The following is a 19,376-nucleotide window of genomic DNA, read 5'->3' as shown; positions in this document are numbered from 1 at the left end:
GAAGACCAAGTTATTGTGACATGATCTGAGGTTGCAGAATTGATCTCAAAAGCTGTAAGAATGACCTATAAGATAAACTATAAGAATCTCCTCCCTGCATGTGGAGTAAATTGACATACCCAGAGCTTACTCTTAGACAGGGGAGGGGAGATGTTCAGCCTCCAGACACAGGAAAAACAGAAAAAGGTAATGAAATAACCAATAGGACACACAAGTTATATGATGTGGATTTGGGAGGTTACAGAAAGAATCGCAAAGCAGATGTTTATAGTAGAGGTAATACCTTTCATTCTCCAGTACTTCTTTAAAGTGCATAAAACCAGTGGATGAAGCAGTGACCCGCTTTATCAAATCTTGCCATGCAAGTTATCTTATTAAGTTCAGCTCTGTTTTTTTATCAGACTAACTGGTGCAGTAAAAACCCCAAACTTTTTGACAGACAATTCCTTTTTCAGGTTCTCTTCCGAAAAACCTTACTTTCCTAAAGAAACTTTAGATCAAAATGGTTATGCTCTGCACAGCATCACACCCATTTACTGGATAATTTCACTTAAAAACCTCTCCAAGCTTTCTCTTCTTTATGATCCCTTATCCATGATGAATTCTCTTTTGGCACCCCATGAAGAAGGCTTCCAAACTTCTCTGCAGGAACTTCTTTATTTAGTGAATTCTTGAATTAAAACCCAAAAATCTAACTAGCTCTAGCAATGCTGAGAAGCTGATGAAGTTGTTGATGCAGGTGAAATGGGAAACAACATCTCAACCAGCCCACACTTCATTTTGCCAGGCCACACATTCCCTAAGTCTGCCCATGCTACACAGTTTGACTATAATCTCCTTATCTGCATGGCTTTTTGACAGCAAATTCAACGAGGAGCTAACTGCAGTAAGTACAGCTGTTCCTGTAATGCTGAGTAACACGGAAGCATCAGCTTCTTTTTGGTTCTCAAGAGAGGCCAGTCCCAGTTACTGGCAGAACCAGCCAGCAACAACAGTACTTGGTGCCAGTCAACTGCACATCCAACCTTTGCTTTCAGTGGAAGAAAACCCGAGTACAAGAGAAAGGAACATAGGAAGCACACTAAATGATGACAGCTAAGGACAGTGATGGACACAGTGCAGTCATCCTCCAATTCTCATATCACCTGCTAGGTAACTTGATGAGCACAGGTTTTCTGACTGTCCAAAAGGGCTTTTGGTTTTCCATTTCTGCCTGTCAGTATGGCGTGTGCTCCTCTATGGATGAAGGCTACCTCACTGCACAGACATCCTTTTGCTTCCTCCCAGTTCACACACCCTTTTATATTTCTATGGACAGGCATAAACTACATGAAATATTTTCTACTGAGAAAAATTATCTAGATTTATAAAGTAAGGGTAGGGTGAAGGATGAGGAGAAGCAGACACAAGATGGGCAATACCACCCCATTTGGACTCTCTCACATCAACACTAGGATGCACAAACATGGCAAGGTAGGTAGGAAGGATTATGACCCAGCAACCCAAAATACTGAACTAAAATCTTTGGTTATTTTCCACAGTTCAGACCTAGAGCTCAAAATCATTACTTTCAACCACCTGTGTTTAACCCCAGCTTCCTCTTATCCATCTAAGGTCCACCTCCAAGGTCACTCCTCATAATCTCCTGCCTTTTGTGTAACATTTATGCTCCCCACACCTCTGCAAAAGGGGGAAGTAGTGACTGAGGTGAGAGGGTCTTTCACAGGGAAACATGTACATGCCTATGTGTATGCACCTTACTGGTCCATGAAGAAGGCTGTTTAGCCATCCAAGCAGGATGTTATTATTGGGGTTTTTTGGCCTTACTTCTGAAATGCTACATGTTTCTGATCAACACAGCCATGAAGGGCCAGGTAAAGGGTCAGACTCCAGGTTTTCGCTGCTCCAGGGAAAGAGTCCTATGATTCCTCAGCTGTTTAACACCATAAATAGCCATTAAACAGGCCTCAATTTACCATCTGTTTGCTATTTATACCACCACCAGTGCTAGCATCTGCTGCAGCATAATTACCTGTTTGTTACAGTTCAACCTCAGAGAACGAAGTGCCGAACCTCCTAGTGACATTTGTTCCTTGAGTTCCTCATATGATGCAGTATATTCCCTCCTACACCCATCGAGACAAAAGTGGAGGACTGACTCCAATTTATGTGTGTTCAGATGCACTACGCTTGCACAACCTCGGGCTTCATGTTGCACAGAGAGGAAACTGTGTGAGTCCTCCACAAAACAGCTACAGGACCAGCTGCTGGCCAGAACATCCCATACCTTTAGGCTGCTGGCACACTACCCTTTTCCAGGCTGCACAAGTATGGAGAAACACCAAAGGAAATAACTAAGATGGGACTCATGTGTCTAAACAAAGGTATCAATTAAGCTGTATTCCTTTATCTGCCAGTGTGAAAAAAAATCAACAAGAATCCCTAAAGTGAGAGTGGAGAGAATTAAGCCTCTTTTAACTTCACTACTGAAGTAGACATCTGAAATAATGCAGACTTCTAACTCTGCAAGAAATTCTTTCTCCTGCATTGGGAGCAAATCTGAGCCAAGAGGCTCAGCTGCAGTCACCAACATTACAGATGAACAGAATTAGGTGAATCCCACCCACCCTGCCCAGTGCATTACACCACAGTGTATCTTAGATTACCCACTGGCAGTCGGATGATCCAGCACAAATATAATGTACTTCAGAGAGTGGTATATCTGACTGGGCAGATGAAGATATTAACTTCAGTCTAAGTGAAATGACCAGGGAGTCCACTGTAACGTTATCCTCCCCTAATAAAAAAAAAAGGCAGCAGAGCCATAACGATTCTTCAGCATCTACCAGGTACTTTCAAAGCCCCCAGATTCAGATGCAGATTGGGCTTCTGAATTGACAGAAGAGAGTCACCAAAGTCATCTGTGCTTTCTCTGGGTGCTTGGGGGGCACCTGTCAGGGTGCTGCTTCCCTCTGGGTTCTGTTCAGTCGTCCCATCCATGCATGCCAACCCTGCTGGTTCATGCCTATAAAGCAGGTGGAACACAAAGGAATCTGGCAGAAATTGTACCAGCTAACCCCAAAGGGAAGTTGGGTCTGCCTCTAAGTTCAGCACAGACCTGGAACTAAAGTTGTATCTTTTGTAGCTCCTCAAAGTCCAAGCAAGCATCCCCCTCCATCCAAGGACATGCCGGTTCTGGTTTGGGTTTTGTCTTTTAATCAATTCTGCCCTTGCTGTGCGAGTTCCCATTTCTGTGATGGAGAACTCTGCAGGGCTCTGCCCACTTTTCAATGCCCAACAGAATAGGCCATTGTCACACAATCTACATAGGGACTATATTTGGACAGGTCATAATTGCCCTTTTTGAACGTATTACACCACAGTCTCCTCTGATGCCTTTCTCTCCCTCTGAGTAACTCCAGCCCTGGATTTTTCAAAACAACAATCTTGGTTCCTTGAAGAACAACTTTTGAGAAATGGGGCAATGTGCATCCAAAACTGAGCAATGGGAACCAAGAGACTTGGTGTTTAAACAAGAATTCTGACATTATCCTCAGCAAAGGGCCCTTTGCTTCGCATATCCCTATTTTCTCCAGCTCTGTCAAAATCTGAACCGACGAAAAGCAGCTGAGAGTCCTAGCCACCACAGCAGATTTTCATCACTCTGCAAGATTCAGCTCAATGTAAAGAAATTACTTTCCTTTTTTTCCTTCCAGCTTCAGGCAGTTTGAAGCTTGAATACAAAATAAAATGCAGCAAGTCTAACACAGGGAAAAGAAATGCATATTTGTATGTCTTCAACGTTTCTAATTAGTTTTGTAATATTTATACAATACCTAAAATGCATTGACAGATCCCTTTCTGTAGATATAAACAAGAGATAACAAAAAACACATTCACATTGAACAGAAATGTTCCCTTCTAGACATCTGGCTGATGGAAAACTGAGGATACATTTTAAATCATAGATTTGCTGGTCACTTGTCACTCAGGGGCACACTACCAAACCTACATGTGGAAAAGTCAGAGCTTGAGAACCCACACATTTCTCACAGAATTATTTTCCCTTAAAAAACAAAAAAAAAATCATATAAACAAACAAACTGTCTTTCCCATTAAAATTCTCGAAAGCAGCACTGTATCTTCTGGTCAACTGGTTTTATGTTCAATAAACAGCTCTAGAGCACTAAATGGTTAGGTTGCTAATCCAAGTCCTTCACGGAAGAGCAGAATTTGTGCTAACATGTGTTCACTTGCACATACAGTTTTAATGCTAATATAAGAATCAATATTTTCAGCCTAGGTAAGCCTGTGCGTGAGCAGCTCAGCAGAGCAAGCAGCGTGGTTATGCTGCCATCAAGTGGACACACATTGCTGAAGAGTAAATATCTTTCTGGAGCAGTATTTCAGGGCTGTACTAAAAAATTCTGGAGTTTTTTTAACACCATTCTGAAAAATGCCTGCATTCTCCAGCTGGTAAATTATTCATATGCAAATTATTGGGACAGATTTTACTGTAAACTCCCCCAGGTTCTCTGGCAACCTTCAGTCGCCATATTAATATGGGAAAAATCTGTTTGTGTACTCTTTAGATATATGACTATGTCCTATTTAAAATCCCAGATTATATCAGATGTGTGGAACTCCCAGGGGTAAAAAAGGGATTGGGTCCTTTCAAATTGACAGTGAGCATGGGGCTTTAAGGAGTGCCCTTGTGATGGCACAAGAAAGACTTTTCACTCCCTACACACTGATAGAAAACAATTTATGCATTAAAAAATGCACAAAAGCTGCTGGCAAAAAGTTAATTTATGGTCCAAAAGTTAATTCTAGTGAGCATGCTCTACTTCATACAATTTTTGACTTCTTCACAGCATTTTTTTCTGGCATTCTACAGCAAAGTTTATCAAAGCTTCTGTCTTTACAGCCAATTCCAACTGAGCAAAAGAAAAAAAAAAAAATGCAGCTCACTGAAACATATTCTCTTCTTAGCCTGAAAATGTTGCTTAAATCACTATTCCAATTTTCCAGAACAAACAAATTCTATACATTTACAATATTTACTTCTCAGATTAAGATAAACTAAATATATTTTAATTTTTTAAAATGAAAGAATCTAATTTTTACCTCCATTCACAAAGCTACTTTCTATATATGACAGTGAAATATGAAGTATGTTTTCTAGTGCTTTTTATACCAGTGTTCTTACTAAAAAAAGACAGTAAAACATTTAGAAGTGGAGCTAGGGACAATACTCCCCTCTAGGGGCAGAAACAGAATCTGCAGTGTTCCATTCTGGAGCGCTTTATTTGTAAATCACATTAGTGAAATAAAACTAATAGGTCCTCCCCAGTGAAAGACAACCAGAATTATGAAGTCGATCCCCACAGAGAACACTGCTGTCTGTGAAATCTGTCCACGTTGTGTTCCTATATTCGCACAGAAGGGTTTTAATGCCACACATATACAGAAGCCATTTATCAGATTTCCCTAGCAACACACATCCCTCAACTTCTGACCCAGACAACGTATCATCAAATGCAATATGCGAGGCGTACCTTTTTCTTTATAAGTAAACACGTGTGTCACGGAAATGTATGTCCTAACAAGTGCTAAAGCTGGGAGTTTGCTCAGCTGATCATACTTGATAGATTTGGAAGTGAAATAGGATGGAAGGTCAGCATTGGCTGGGCTGCTTTCCTCCCTTTCATTCAGGCAGCCAGATGCAAGGTTGCAAAAGCAATTCAGGCATCTCTGTCAATGACAGAGGGTCCAATCCTCCCCACACAGAATACTCCTACGTACAGTCTGGGAAGCTCGCAATTCCTCCTTGGAAACGAGGAGAATGCAGAGCTAACAGAGGGTTGTCTACACATCCCCAGATCCTGAGAACTGAGTAAGCCTGATGGGAGCTACAGGAACTGGGGCTCGAGCCTCAGCTGAAACTCAGTACTTCACGACGCCCTACCACTGAGACAAGCAGCTCCCCGCAAAAAAGCCCAGTGCTGCCTTTCTTCCCAAGGAAAGCCATCCTAGGTAACTCTGTTAGCTGCCACCTTTGTTAGGACACTCAGGGAAGTTGAAGGGGCTGGCTGCTTGGCACAGTCACCTCTGAACAGGTTGGGATGGGATCCTCAAGCCACCCTGCGGCACAGAATGGCTCTGCTTCTAAAGGAGCACAGCTACATGCATGTTACAAAACCAGGCTCCTGACTCATATCTAAGCAGAAGGGAACAGACACTTCAAAGTTATTACTTGTAATAGTGGAAAGCAATCTGATTTCTGATCAGACAGCACTCTATTTCTTATCATATACCATGCTTAGTAGAAATTTTATTTCCACAGACAATATTCTAACAAAAAAAAGTTACATTGCATGCTTTTTTAGGTTAAAAAAGCATTCTGTTCTTTCTGTAGTCTACAAAATCAATCCCAAAAAAAATCAGGAAAAAAAGGAGCTGAGTGGGATGATGAGAAAGTCTTTGTCACATCCATATTTTTCCCCAGCTGCATATGCTGAGCTTCAGAATGGTACCTGTGGCACCTGGCAATAGTGTGCCATTTTCACCAGAGAGACTCCTTCACAGAGTAACTCAGATTCATTCAGTGATGAGCTCACCTAGATCTAGTTCCCCCAGGTCTCACTCTGCTAGCTGTGGTGGCTTACCTCCTCACCTAATGAATCAGGGTTCACTACATTTGTTTAACACAGCAAAAAACAGTGCTTGCATGGAAATTGTGAGACCTGCCCTACAATGTAATGCTTTGTGCCAGGATGAATATGACTCTGATCTGGACTTCACTTAAACAAGTAATTTTCACAGATAATTGGGAATTGCCACTGCTGCAGTCTCTGGAGTGGCACTTACGTAGTCCATACAGCAGTGAGACTGGTTTTAAGGCTGGCATTGCTAACTTTTTTGACGAAGTTTCTCTGATAGTTATTTGGACTTTTAAGTGTGTCCATGCATCCTCACGTTTTTTGGTTTGTTACTGCAGTGATCACTAATTTGGGGCTAGCAATAGCAGCAACACACATAGTAGAAGAGAAAATTAGGATGGTTTTTCCTTCTTTTAAACATGATTTCCATCATGTCTAAATCATTTTAGTGCCAATGCAGTTATAATTGGGATAGTCTAAAGCTGTAAGGAAATATGTAAGAATACCCTGTATCTCTTTTTCCTTCCAGGAGAAGGGATTTGAGACTAGGCTCAAAAAAATCAAGTATGTCTAAAACACCTGAAACAAAACCTGGGAAACTCCAGGTCCCTGTGTACAGAAGGATAACCATCTTCAGCCTCAGTAAGTCTTAACCACTAGGCCTGTGAGTGAGCTTGGGACTCACCCTCCCAGCATGCAGGACTGTGGCCCCACAGCACGACACAGCACCAGAATTCGGCTTCCCATACATGGCTGGGGGGTGCCTGCTGAAAACTGAGTCATCTCAGTGGCCAACTTCAGGCTCCTGAGCACTTTCCTGTGTCTTGGGCACCACTCTGGGCATGTTTATGGAAAGTTCAGCATAACCCTTTGTTGCTTGGTAGGTTTTTCCTTTTATCCCCTTTTTCAAGTTGTCCATATGACTATGGTCTTGGAGAAAACCCTGTTGAAGGTACACAGCAGTCTTAATTACTACAGGCTAATTACCTTTAATGAGCAAATTGCCATACACTGATATGGGATTTGTCCTGAAAATAATTTCAGACACCTAAAATCCTTGACATTATATCTTCTATCTACATTACACAATGATAATTCTTGCCAGTGTACTCAAATCAGAGGAGGAGCACAACTCTGAAGATCTGAGACACCCATTTGCTTCTCTGTAATATAATGTACCAGCCCTGTTTGTAGGACTGTACTTGCTAAAGCAGCTTCACAGTGCTGCTAGCTTATGTCATTCATCCCTATGATCATTTGTCTTGTAGCCTTATTAGTCAAATTAATAATAAAAAAAAAAATGTAACAAAAGCTCCAAGGGTTCAAGATGTACTGCCCCAGAATAAGGTCTCAGTTTCTGATCTTGGATACTGTTCTCCTGCAGTCTGCACTACAGTTGCAAACACAAACAGTAAGACGGAATAGATAATCATAAAAAAGCTGAACTGAATCATCAAATCTGTTGAGAATATGCTTTCCATTTAATCAAAAGAAATAGTTAAGTACTAGCACTATTCAGAAGCTACAAATTAATTTGTACTTGAAGGCTATAATTACATTTTCCATTTTTCTTGATATTCACACAAATACGTGTGAAAGATTGGTTGTCTGGCTCTACTAGGAGTGGAGAAAGTGATTCTCTCCACAAGTAATTGTAGTTATCTGGGAATCAGAATCAGAAAAAGTCAACCCTGGCTATTACCTCATGGTATACAGCAGAGTGCCATCGTCCTCCAGACGCAGGAGTTTGTTTGGGGTTGTCATGTTGTGAGCAATAGACTTCTTGCCATTGTGGAAAAAAGTGTCTGGGGTCCAAATCTTGCTGGCGAGCAAGTTGTTAAGAGGGAGGCGTTGCATAGGTCCTTTGAATCGCAGCCTTTCATCCTTCCAGCTTTGTCGGAAAAAAACGTCAATGGTGTATTCCTGGCACAAAGAAACACTCGAGGTATTGCAGGATCTGAACAGAAATGATGGTAGCAAAAATGACTTTAGCAAATACAACTGAGTTGGTAGCCACATGCTAACTTACCATTTCTGTGTCTGACACGGGACCAAAACTGGTAACATAGATGTCTGTTTTCACCTGAGTTATTCTCTCTGTAATAAACATAGACTCTGCTTTAGTAATTGCTTAAAATGCAAATACCTACTGGCAATGCTCTTTACTTTTAATTCCTGAATCACTCAAAAATCCCTAAAAGATTGAAATTAAGAGCATGCTTGAGGAGGCATTTCATCCTGGACCAAATGCAGCTGTTGACCTTTGGGAATCCAGGCTTTGCTCTTACAGTCAGAAGGAAACCAGCCCTTCGAGGGTGAATTTCCTCTGACTGACAAGTTCTGATCATAGAAACACAGAATTAAGGGATTGTAAAGATCATCTAGTTTCAAACCCCTGCCATGGGCAGGGACACCCTTGACTAAATCAGGTTGCTCAGAGCACCATCCAACCTGGCCTTGACCACTTCTAGGAATGGTCTAGCTTCTCTGGGAAACCTGTTCTAGTGCCTCACCACCCTCAAGGTAAAGAATTTCTTCCTAATACCTATCTAAATCTATCCTCTTCCAGTTTAACCCCTCATCCTATCACTGCATTCCCTGATAAAGGGTCCCTCCTCATCTTTCCTCTAAGAACCTTTAGGCAATGGAAGGTTTCTATAAGGTCTCCCCAGAGCTTTCTCTTCTCCAGGCTGAAGAACCCAAACTCTCTCAGCATGTCTTCACAGGAGAGGTAGTCCAGCCTTCTCATCATCTTGGTAGCCTCCTCTGGACACACTCCAACAGGTTCATGTCCTTCCTATGCTGAGATTCCAGTACTCACAAAAGCAGAGGGGAAGAATCTCATCCCTCAACTTGCTGGCCGCCCTTCTTTTGATGCATCCCAGGATGCGATTGGCTTTCTGGGCTGTCAGTGCACGTTGCCAGCACTTACGTAATACCTACCACAGGATGAGATGAAGTGTATCTTGGAAGGACCTACTCCCCTCTGCTGGCTTGGGTGATCTGCCTGATTTAAGACATCTATCAGAGATGTCCGGAGTTAGGTCAAATTATTTCTACCCTGAAGTCTCTAAGTCCTTCTGGCATCTTTTCAAATCCAGGTCTAATTTAATTTAAGGGCAGAAATTTCAGAAGTTTGTTATATAAGATAAAAAGCATCGAGCCCTATTTTCAAGCGTCTCTCTGTAAAGTGAGAGGAGAAGGAGAGAAAGGGATGAAAGCAATGTGTTGGTCTCACAAGAGGAAGGGGTGGGGGTAGCCAGATTAAAAAAGGGCCAGGAAGAAACATAACAGATGGTTTACACATGGGTATAAAATGAGAGAAATCTGGGGGAAAGAGAGCTGAAGGAGGGCTCAACAAGGTTAGGATGGCAACCACTATTCACATGCTACAGTTTTAAAATAGCTGCTGTAGAGGTTATCAAAAAGACATATCAATACAGATTTCCTGTACTTGTCTAAATATGGATGGTCTGGGGATCTGTTTTTAAAAAAAGATGTGCTTTACCAACGTAATTTTATACAGGCTGACCAGTAAGGGAATCTCGCAGCAACCCACTAGCATAATGTCTTGCTCAGCTTAGGAAGTACCAGAAAAAAAACCCCAAACTGTACTCCATTACAGAAAAAAACGTATCACAGATGCTCTCCTAAGCCAACCTCAGATAACCTGAGTGACTGAAAGAACACGACTTTCAGTAATCCTTTTCTTGTGCCCCATTTGCTAGGAGACAAATCTGCTTTCTGGACTTAGATTAGTTAATCAAACACAAGTCCCTTGTCACGGCCAAGAGCAGGTACCCACTTGGGAGGGCACCACGTAGCGGGGTGCTGGCCGAGCCAAGGCGTTATCCTACCTCCCAGTCCTGGGCGCAGTCTGTTGTCGTAGCCGTCCAGCAGACCGTCCAAGATCCTGGTGAATATCGTGATGTTATCATTGGCCTCCTCTTTTACTGATGGTGTTGGCGTTTGTGAAAAGCTGTTTTATACAAACAAAAGGAAACACATCAGAAGCCATGCTGGTTTTGAGGGGCTTCAGTCTCAAGAGAACTTTGTGATGGAGTGTCCAAGGCTCTGTCCTCTCCTGCTGCTCCTGAATAGCACAGGGAGCTGCAGCCATTAATTTCCTCATTACTATAAACTCATAAATAACTCTCCCTGGAGGAGGACCCAAAGAAGGACCATGCTGAGCAGGTAAAGCCCTGGGGTGCAGGATTGGGGGACACCTGAGCCCTTTGCTCTCTGTCTTTGATCTCTGGTAATGCACAGGTAGATCCCTGTGCCCTGCGCTACCCCTTCCCACATCGGCCCCGTCACCTCCCCAGCACTGGTGTGGCTCCATCCTTGGCTGGTCAGCTCACAGCGCTGGCAAAAACTTTCACTGGCTTTCCCCAGGTTAGCTCTCCATTCCTTGGGAACTACATCAGCTGGCTGGGGAGCTGCATGAGAAGCACAGGTTTGCCTGGGGATCCGCCTTCAAGTATGCCTGAAGGTGCTGTTCAATCTTTAAATGCCAAACAGCTTCTAATTTTCAAAGTTTCTGTAATTTATTGCCAGAACAAAGGATGAACTGTAACCTTATTTGAGGATAACAAACTCCCACTACATTCAAAAATCCCACTGGGGTATCACTGGGGTATCTGAAAAACATACTGCTGTACAGAAAACACAGTTCTTCACTCCTCCTCTCTCTTTTGCATAAATTAGTTCTCCCTTGTAGTATGCAAATAACAGCAATGTGTAGTGGGCCTCATTCCATATCTTTTGGGCCAGATTTGTATTTATTCCGAACTCTTTTTTATTTCATCATTTTATCCATGGCTCAGACCTAGGAAGCTGCTCACAGCACAACTAACAACTCGCATTATAAAATCTGTTTGATTTTCATTTAATGATGCTTAGGAGAATCCCCTGCTTATTAATGCCTTTGCTTACCTAAAGAATAGACATGGCAGATTATCCATATGAATGCTTCACCTGCGGCAAGCAACAAGCATCTCTTAAGACAGCTCACACTAGGCGCTTATTCATGATTCAGCCTCTGCTGAGATCACCAGCAAATGCTCCAGCTGTGACAGGGCACATCACCCCACCAGGAACTGTACCCTGCCTCGTGCACCCTGCCAGCAGGCAGGAACAGCTTACACTCAGCAACCTGAACTCGATGGGAGACAGTCATCCAGAGATTTAAATAAATAAATAAATAAATAAAAAGAATCCATGTTTATTTACTACTGGTCCCCAGGGAAATAAATCAGTAAATAAATAGAGAAGCTCAGAATATCTCTCTGAACAGCTTTCCTTGCAGAATGCTTGTAACATATGTGTTTGCCTTACCTAACGGAATAGGATTCATACAAAGAAAGACAAAGGGACCTCAACCTGGTTTTACCTGCATAAGGTTTCCACTAGTGAGACCTCACTGACACCCCTGCAATGCATCTGAAGTTTTAGTGACACCAGACCTAGCCCAGAGCAAGCTGCTCTCAGCCATGTGTCCCCTCACAGGACCCCCAGTCCTGTGCTTGTTCCCTTTACCGTTTATGCTTCTGCTGAAAAGAAAAAGAGTACAAAGCATCTCAGGACATGGGAGTAAGGCTGGGTCCAGGGAGCACAGGTGTGATTCCCTGAAGCACTGAAGCCCATGAAAATGCCTGGTTGAGGAGGTTTCTTATGATCTAAGTGCAGCTGGCACTGCTGCAACCCTCAGCAAGCTCCATGCTGCAGAGCCCAAGGCCACCAAGGAGCTTCCTCACTGCAGGTGGAGGCATAGCCACAAATCTTGTCTATTTTTCATCTTCATGGTCAAAAGACCAAATTAATTCTGTTTTCTATTCTGTGACCACAACCTCTAGTGAGCAACTGAGACACACAAGAAAGACAGTTAATTCAGCAGATGCAAACTGCCTGCAGAAACATAAGACATGTTTTCAGGCTGGACCATTCCAGAAAAAAAGACTGTACACTTTTTTGTCAATTGTAATTGAAGGGATTCACCATTCAGAAGTGAATATTCACAAGCAGCAGCTTAACAAATGCAAACAGGAGACAGAACTTAGAGACTTCTTTTAAATGCAGCAACCACAACTAACGCTTTGATAAAATCCTAGCATAAAGCATGAAAATCCAGTACACCTAGAATACTATTTTCGACTTTTCTCATCTATTTTATCTTTTCTTTTTCATAAGAAAGAGATATGCATCATGCTGTCTACCTGCTACACCGCATCAACGTAGGAACCCATTTTCATTTTCCACTGCATCTGACAAAGAAGCAAAGAGATCAAACTTCATTTCATTCCTACAAGTTTCATGAGAAGCTTCGACTAGACAAGGGGAGAGCAATCTGAATTAGTGCCTCATTAAGTAAAAATGTGAGGTTAGCAGTCATCTATTCCCTCTGGCTCACTGACTGGGCCACTCAATATGCATGTAGCTCAGAAACAGCCTCAGCAAGACCAGCCCCCCTCCTCTCTGACAATTAAGAGATACGGAGGAGACTTGCAGGTCATTATGAAAGATCTTGGGAGAAAAGGACAGTAGCGGTAAAATGTAGGTGTTGCAATGGGAGATGGGAACACGGGATATCAAATGTGGAGCTGGGATTATTGCAAAGATACAGTGCTGGGGGCACAGGACACAAAGCTTCACTAGTTTCTCTGCTCATGAAAAAGCTTGTTATTTTTAGTACTTATGGCTGAATTCAAAGCCAATTGAACTCTGAGGGAGGATTTCCATTGAACTATTTTTGTGGGGATGGGACAAAATATACTTAGTTCTCATAACTGCTCCTCTCAATCTAACGAGTAATTGATGCTACTTCCTTCTCTCTCAGCGATGTACGTCTTTCATAGGAATAGTACACACACCCCATACACTGAAACACTTATATTTCTTCAAAAAAAAAGCTAACAGAGGAAAAAGATGGAGAAACAACTATGGTAAAGACTAGTAAAAAGTCTGCACTTCTGCAAAACTGCAATCCAGTTTATATTTGGCCGATCACCCGAAAAAGAAGGCATCTGAGTCTGAATTTTAGTGAAATGCCAGCATTATGTGAAGTTGCATTTGTAGATGGATTACTTTTATGTAAGTGACTTTTTCTGTCTTAACAGAAAGTTAGCATTTAATTTCTGTGATTCAGAAATGTTTTGGAAAAGGGCTGAGATTGTCGTGACGTAAAAAGACACGTAAAAGCTTGCTACTTGCAAAGTTACATGCATACATATTACATACTATATAGCTCAATAGTAGTGAAATAATAGAGAGAAATAGGTGTTACCTACCCTAAACTAATTATTTCCACACAGCTAAGGATTAGGCTTTATCAACATATTAGTAGGTAAGCACATTATTGCCTCTCTGCAGTGAAAAATGTTTTTATAGCAGAAATTTTCAGTTAGAGATAAAAATAAACCTAGAAAAGAATCTTAGTGAAATGCCAAGAAAATTCAGAGATAATTGCATTTAAAGCTCATTATTGAACATAAACTAAACCAACAAGGAATACTTCTCATCACATTTATTTAATATTGCAATTTCAGGGTAACTGAAAAAATCACAAGCCACAGAAGGGGCCCATCAGTGTAAAATGTAATAACTCTAAAAATGCTCAGCTACCTCTTCTGATGACTTCATCATTTACCGCTTTAAACATCATTGTCTTTTTTTGCCATCTAGTCAAAAACATGGCAGATATACCTCATACCTTAGCAGTAATAAAAGGAAAATGTATGGTAGATATTTTATGATTTTACCAAAACTTCTTTTTTTAAAAAAGAAGGTAAGAATTTCTGAAAAAATAACTGAAGAGTATTTTACTACTGAAAGATATATTTTACTCTCTCTCTTTTAAGAGTAGTGTTTCCAATAACTTGCTTTAATAGGATTCCAATTACATCTGAACTTCAGAAAAACTAACAGTTTATGGAAGACAGTGGAGAACGCAAACTTTTGGATAAAGCCAGCTGGCTAGACATCAAAGAAAATAGATTTACTTTTCTAAGTCAGCTTCTTGCCACCCCTTCTGTATGGATTCTTGAGATCTAAAAACCTGAACTCGATTTTGTGAATTTGTGTACTGAAGACTCAATTCCTTCGCATCAGATTAGAACAGGGGACTGACTAAAATGATGAAATTTTAAAACTATTTTCAGATTCTTAATAAATAAATTAATTCTTTTACTTAGCAAGAGCAACGTTTTACTACCTTCTGGGAAGGAGCAATTTGTGAGCAGCGCAGTGAAAGCCTGTTTTTCACAGGGAGACATCTTACAGTCCTCTCCCCTGACATCGTAATGCCCCTTTCGATGTGGTGCACTGCTCCCAGGGTCATTAAACACCTCTCAGCTGGCCAGGTCACTGAGCTGCAGCTTCACTGGGAGGTACTGTATGCCAGGGCTTCTCCTGCACCAGGTACGAGCTGGGTGGCCTGAGGGACACTGCTGCTCTTTGGCCAGCCAGAGGGACAGAGAAGCCATTCATCTGTTCGATAGTGGGACTGACTGATAAATGTCTGCCTCCTGCAAGCAGCTCTAGATAGCAATTTAGTTTTCCAGTTATTAAAATTGTCCAATGGGTTCAAAAAGCTATCTGGAGATATGGAGAATGAAAGGAAGACAAAATAAAAAAATAAATAGACATGCATGACTGCACAAGGACACAATAATTCTTATAAAATTAGTCTAAAAAATATGAGGAAGAACTCCCTAGCATCTCAAGTACTTGGAATGAGGTACCCTAGCAGAACTAACTGCTTAAGGCTGCAGAGACTAACTTGAAATAACAGCCTGAAGGAGAGGTATGTTTTGCCTAAATAGCAGGATTATGGTCTTAGCGATAAGGGCTGTGAGCTGGAGAAGAAGTATGTGAAACTGCAGACACACCACGGACTGAATTCTTCAGAGTGTACAGAGAAATGTTGGGCTGCATACTCATAATTGGGATCTTCTGTTCTCCGTGTTTCTGCTATTATAAATATTATTAGCAGATGGCAACTATACTGTGGGTACACGAACAATCCCTGCTGGTTCTGGCTCTCGGACAGATTCCTGAAACTGCACGTCCAAAACACAAACACACCAGGACTGTGCATCACCAGTGTGCCCCCATGGACGGCCTGGGACCTGCAAAGAGCTGGCCAGCTTGGAGCCAGCCATGGGCTACCTCATCTCTGGGAGATCTGTGTGCAAGCAGCTACACATGGCACCAACCCTCACAGGGCTGCCACTACCTGGGCACTCCAAGGGCCCACAAGGAGTGTTTGGTCTCACCTGAACATACTCTTCGTGGTTTTATTTTACTTTTAATCATTCTCCAGCTTTATTATTAATGTTTACTTTTGAGACAGTTGTGAGCTACCTTGAAATGCTTAAGTAAAACACCTTAACTTGTTAGAGCATTATAAAACTCAAGGCTGAATGCAAGCAGGCTTGAAAAAGCTTTAACTTGTGCTGGACCATTTCTGTAGAAGTGGATTCATAGAAGTGTTAAACCAAAAACAGGATGGGAGGGGACTTCAAAACCTCTTCTCAGTTCATCTATATCTTTGAATTTTAATTCAGTGATTTTTCTTTAGATAGCTGCTACCAATTATGTCTACAGTCCTCCCCTACTGCCTACTAATGTGGATAATTCTCAATAGTCATTACACATTTATGCTAAACATTAATCGCAGTCTTTTGCTGAGATTTTTCAAGTAGCCTAGTAGATTGAGATACATAATTTCTGTTTATGTTACCAGGCATTGTGCATGAAAATCCCCCAAGGTGGCTTTGGCTATGTCAGCAAAAACCGTATTTATGATTTAATATAAATATGGAATGACTATGGAGAACTGTATAAAAAGATCTTCCTTCATCTGTAATGTCCTACAGTATTTTGATTTTTAATTTGTGCTACTTAGACCAATCACTTTAATCTAGCACACTGCAAAACTCACTGCAATATAACAATGCAGCAGAAACATGGATGAAGCTAATAAAGAAGAACCTGGTAGCAACAGCAAGTGTTATCAGTATTAGATTCCTGCAGTTAATACAGCAGCCTACATGTTAATTGTACGGCTCCGTCCTGAAGAGGCAGTCCCAAAGCACTTAGCAAATTACACTCTGAAACTGCTTCTGCCTCTGAAGCAGAAACGCTGGAGCATCCTGTGTCTTTTGAGCAGGGTCAGAATTCAGCCCTAAGGCAGTGTGTGAATGGTGCAATGAATTGAAGCTGCTTATCTCTGCAGGCCTGGACTGAAATTACTAGATCAAAAATGGGGGGCAAGGGGGGTGGGGTGGGGGGAATTTACGTGATGATCTCATTTTAGTCCACAGAAGCTTTTTGACTAACTTGCAGAAAACAAGTGTCCTAGTTTCCTCTAACTGTCCTATCTGACATGTTACAGGTCACACTGATTTCTTCCTGGGACTTTGATTCAGTATTTGCTTTGGAGTCAAAAGTGAGCTAAACTGTCTGGGTTTTGGGTTGTTTGGTTTTGGGGGTTTTTGCATCCTCGCCTATCTATTCTTTTGTTAGAGGATAATTAAAAAGACACTTAAAAGACCCACACACCAGCAGGTCACACTCAACTAATGCAATGTATCCCTTCTACAGGGATGACAAACAACCAAGAAGGAGTTAAGGTTATAGTCACTAAGATTTTCTCAATGTGGAAATACTTTGTCAAACTACAGTAATCTAAAGACAAGTTTAAAGCAAGTCCCACCTCATCTCTTCCCTCTTAAATTCTGTCACAAAATCCTGGGACACTTTTGTCTTAGACCGTGGTGAAAGAAGGACCAGGTTTTTCCAAGGTGAATAAAAAGAGTGTGCAACTCTCTGCATCCTTTGTGGAGAGCAGTCCTACAACTGTTCGTATAAACCTCTGAGGTTACAGGCTTCCGCCTACCTGCACGGGACACATGCTTGGTACCAGGCTAAGCTTTGCTTACAGCATAGACAGTCACCACTCAAAGTTTGGTCTTTCTCCTAGATCCAATCTGGAACAAATCTGTTTGCCTGAAATCAGAAACTGATTTGCATCTCCATTTTGAATCTTCTTATAGCAAGGAATTGATGGGTGTGCTTGTGAATCAGCATGTTGGGAGGATTCATTTTTTTCTGGTGAAATCATAAATAATTGTTCTCCTCCACAAAGAAGAATCAACCTACATTTCCCAAGCACTTGCAAAATGCTTTTTCCAGATTCCATTGTATACCTCATATTCAGAAAGTTCTTAAGATCTCTGGGTATAGGAAAAACACATAAATAGAGGGTTTCTGACTTTATTTTTCATTTTCTGAGACCTACAGTTGGAGCATCTCTTTAATACAGTTTTCAGAATATCACTGTCAGGAAAGCATCCAAAGCAAAAATAAGGAAACGGGATTCCTTGTTATATGATTCAGGGAAACAAGATTTCTAATTATTCTAACAAGTTTCAAACTCAGACATCCTTAGCAGTCACTATCTTACATCACTCAGGAGGAAAGCTTGTACCAGCTTGCTGTAACATGCATCAAGTCTCACTGTTGCAGTTTCGGGGGTTTTTTTTGCATTACTGCCTATAACCAGCATCCATCAGGTGAGAAGGAAGGTGCAAGATCCCGACACCACAGACATAGGGGCAGAGGGCACCACAGCCCCTGGCTGTGCTAAACCCAGGTGAGAGCACTCAGCAGCTGTAGGCCTGGTCTGAGCTCCCTGTGCCCCACAAGCCATTCCCTACGCCACCACAGCACGCCTGAAGAACTGATGCAGGAGAGCAAATCTGAACAGGAGAGCAAATCACTCCCTTCCCCCTGACACCAGCCCCTTCAGATGAAACGCAAAGCCCGCTTGTTTTGTTCAGCTGCTCCGTACCACACGGAGCCCAGGTTTATCATTTCCCTAAAAAAGCCACAGCAGAAATTCAAATGCAACTAGCAACTCACCCAAAGTGGCTGGCTAAACTCATGGAAACGCAGAAGAGGAAGAAGTTTTTGATCATGATAAAGTCAGAGACCATCCCATTGTCCATTCCAGAGGAGAAGAGGAACGCAGGTGGTTGCTTTGGTGAAGGTGCAGCTGTTCACTTTGTTCTTACACTGCAACAATACAAAAAAATGATAAATTATTGCATGGACAGAGAGCAGGACAGCGGAGTTCAGCTAACACCGCATCTTTTGCTATCTGCGTTTTTCACAAACTTATCTAGGCTTATGTAAACATCAGCTGTTTATGTAAAATTGTGTATCTTCAAGGACATGTTTTACCTTCTGCTGTCAGCAAACTGCAAAACAGGAAAAATTCTTTGTGGCCCAGCTTTTCCCTATATTCTTCTGTGGTATAAGTAACTAAAAAAAATAGCCACCATTTTCCAAATGCCAGTTTCAACCCTTTACCTATTTCAACAACTTCCACATGCCTGCAAACCCAGGGCTGTGTGCAGCCTCCGCATCCTTTCCTTCCATCGCAATTTTTTCCCATTAAATACCCGGCTTCCCTTTCCAAAATCCCAGTTGAAATGCCAAGAAACACCTACTGCTTCTTGGAATTCATGCTGCTGATGCACGGCTTAGCAAAAGGAGGGTGGGTTGTTGGGGGGGGGGGGGGGAGTGGGGGGAAGAGGGTAAAAAGTGACCTTCCTCGCAAAGGCACATAAACCTCACGCTAGCACGAAGAACGACAGTAATGTAGCTGCTCCAGCGACTGCTGCTTTTTGGATACCTGCCTCAGCGACCAGA

General features: G+C 41.9%; 1 protein-coding gene across 1 annotated transcript in view; it reads right to left on the bottom strand.

The window, feature by feature from the left end:
* Positions 1-18,670, bottom strand: part of GABRA5 (gamma-aminobutyric acid type A receptor subunit alpha5) — a 53,714-nt gene extending 35,044 nt beyond the window's left edge. The window contains exons 1-4 of the mRNA XM_058848114.1: positions 18,585-18,670; positions 10,520-10,641; positions 8,692-8,759; positions 8,365-8,585 (exon numbers count right to left, since the gene is read on the bottom strand). Of these exons, the coding sequence (XP_058704097.1) occupies positions 8,365-8,585; positions 8,692-8,759; positions 10,520-10,641; positions 18,585-18,670 (497 nt within the window). The remainder of the gene's footprint in view (positions 1-8,364; positions 8,586-8,691; positions 8,760-10,519; positions 10,642-18,584) is intronic.
* Positions 18,671-19,376: the final 706 nt, after the last annotated feature.

This window comes from Poecile atricapillus, chromosome 1, assembly GCF_030490865.1.
Source record: "Poecile atricapillus isolate bPoeAtr1 chromosome 1, bPoeAtr1.hap1, whole genome shotgun sequence".
In the NCBI taxonomy this organism is placed as follows: Eukaryota; Metazoa; Chordata; class Aves; order Passeriformes; family Paridae; genus Poecile; species Poecile atricapillus.
Note: the sequence above shows the minus strand (reverse complement) of the source record. Positions and strands in the feature narration are given on the sequence as shown.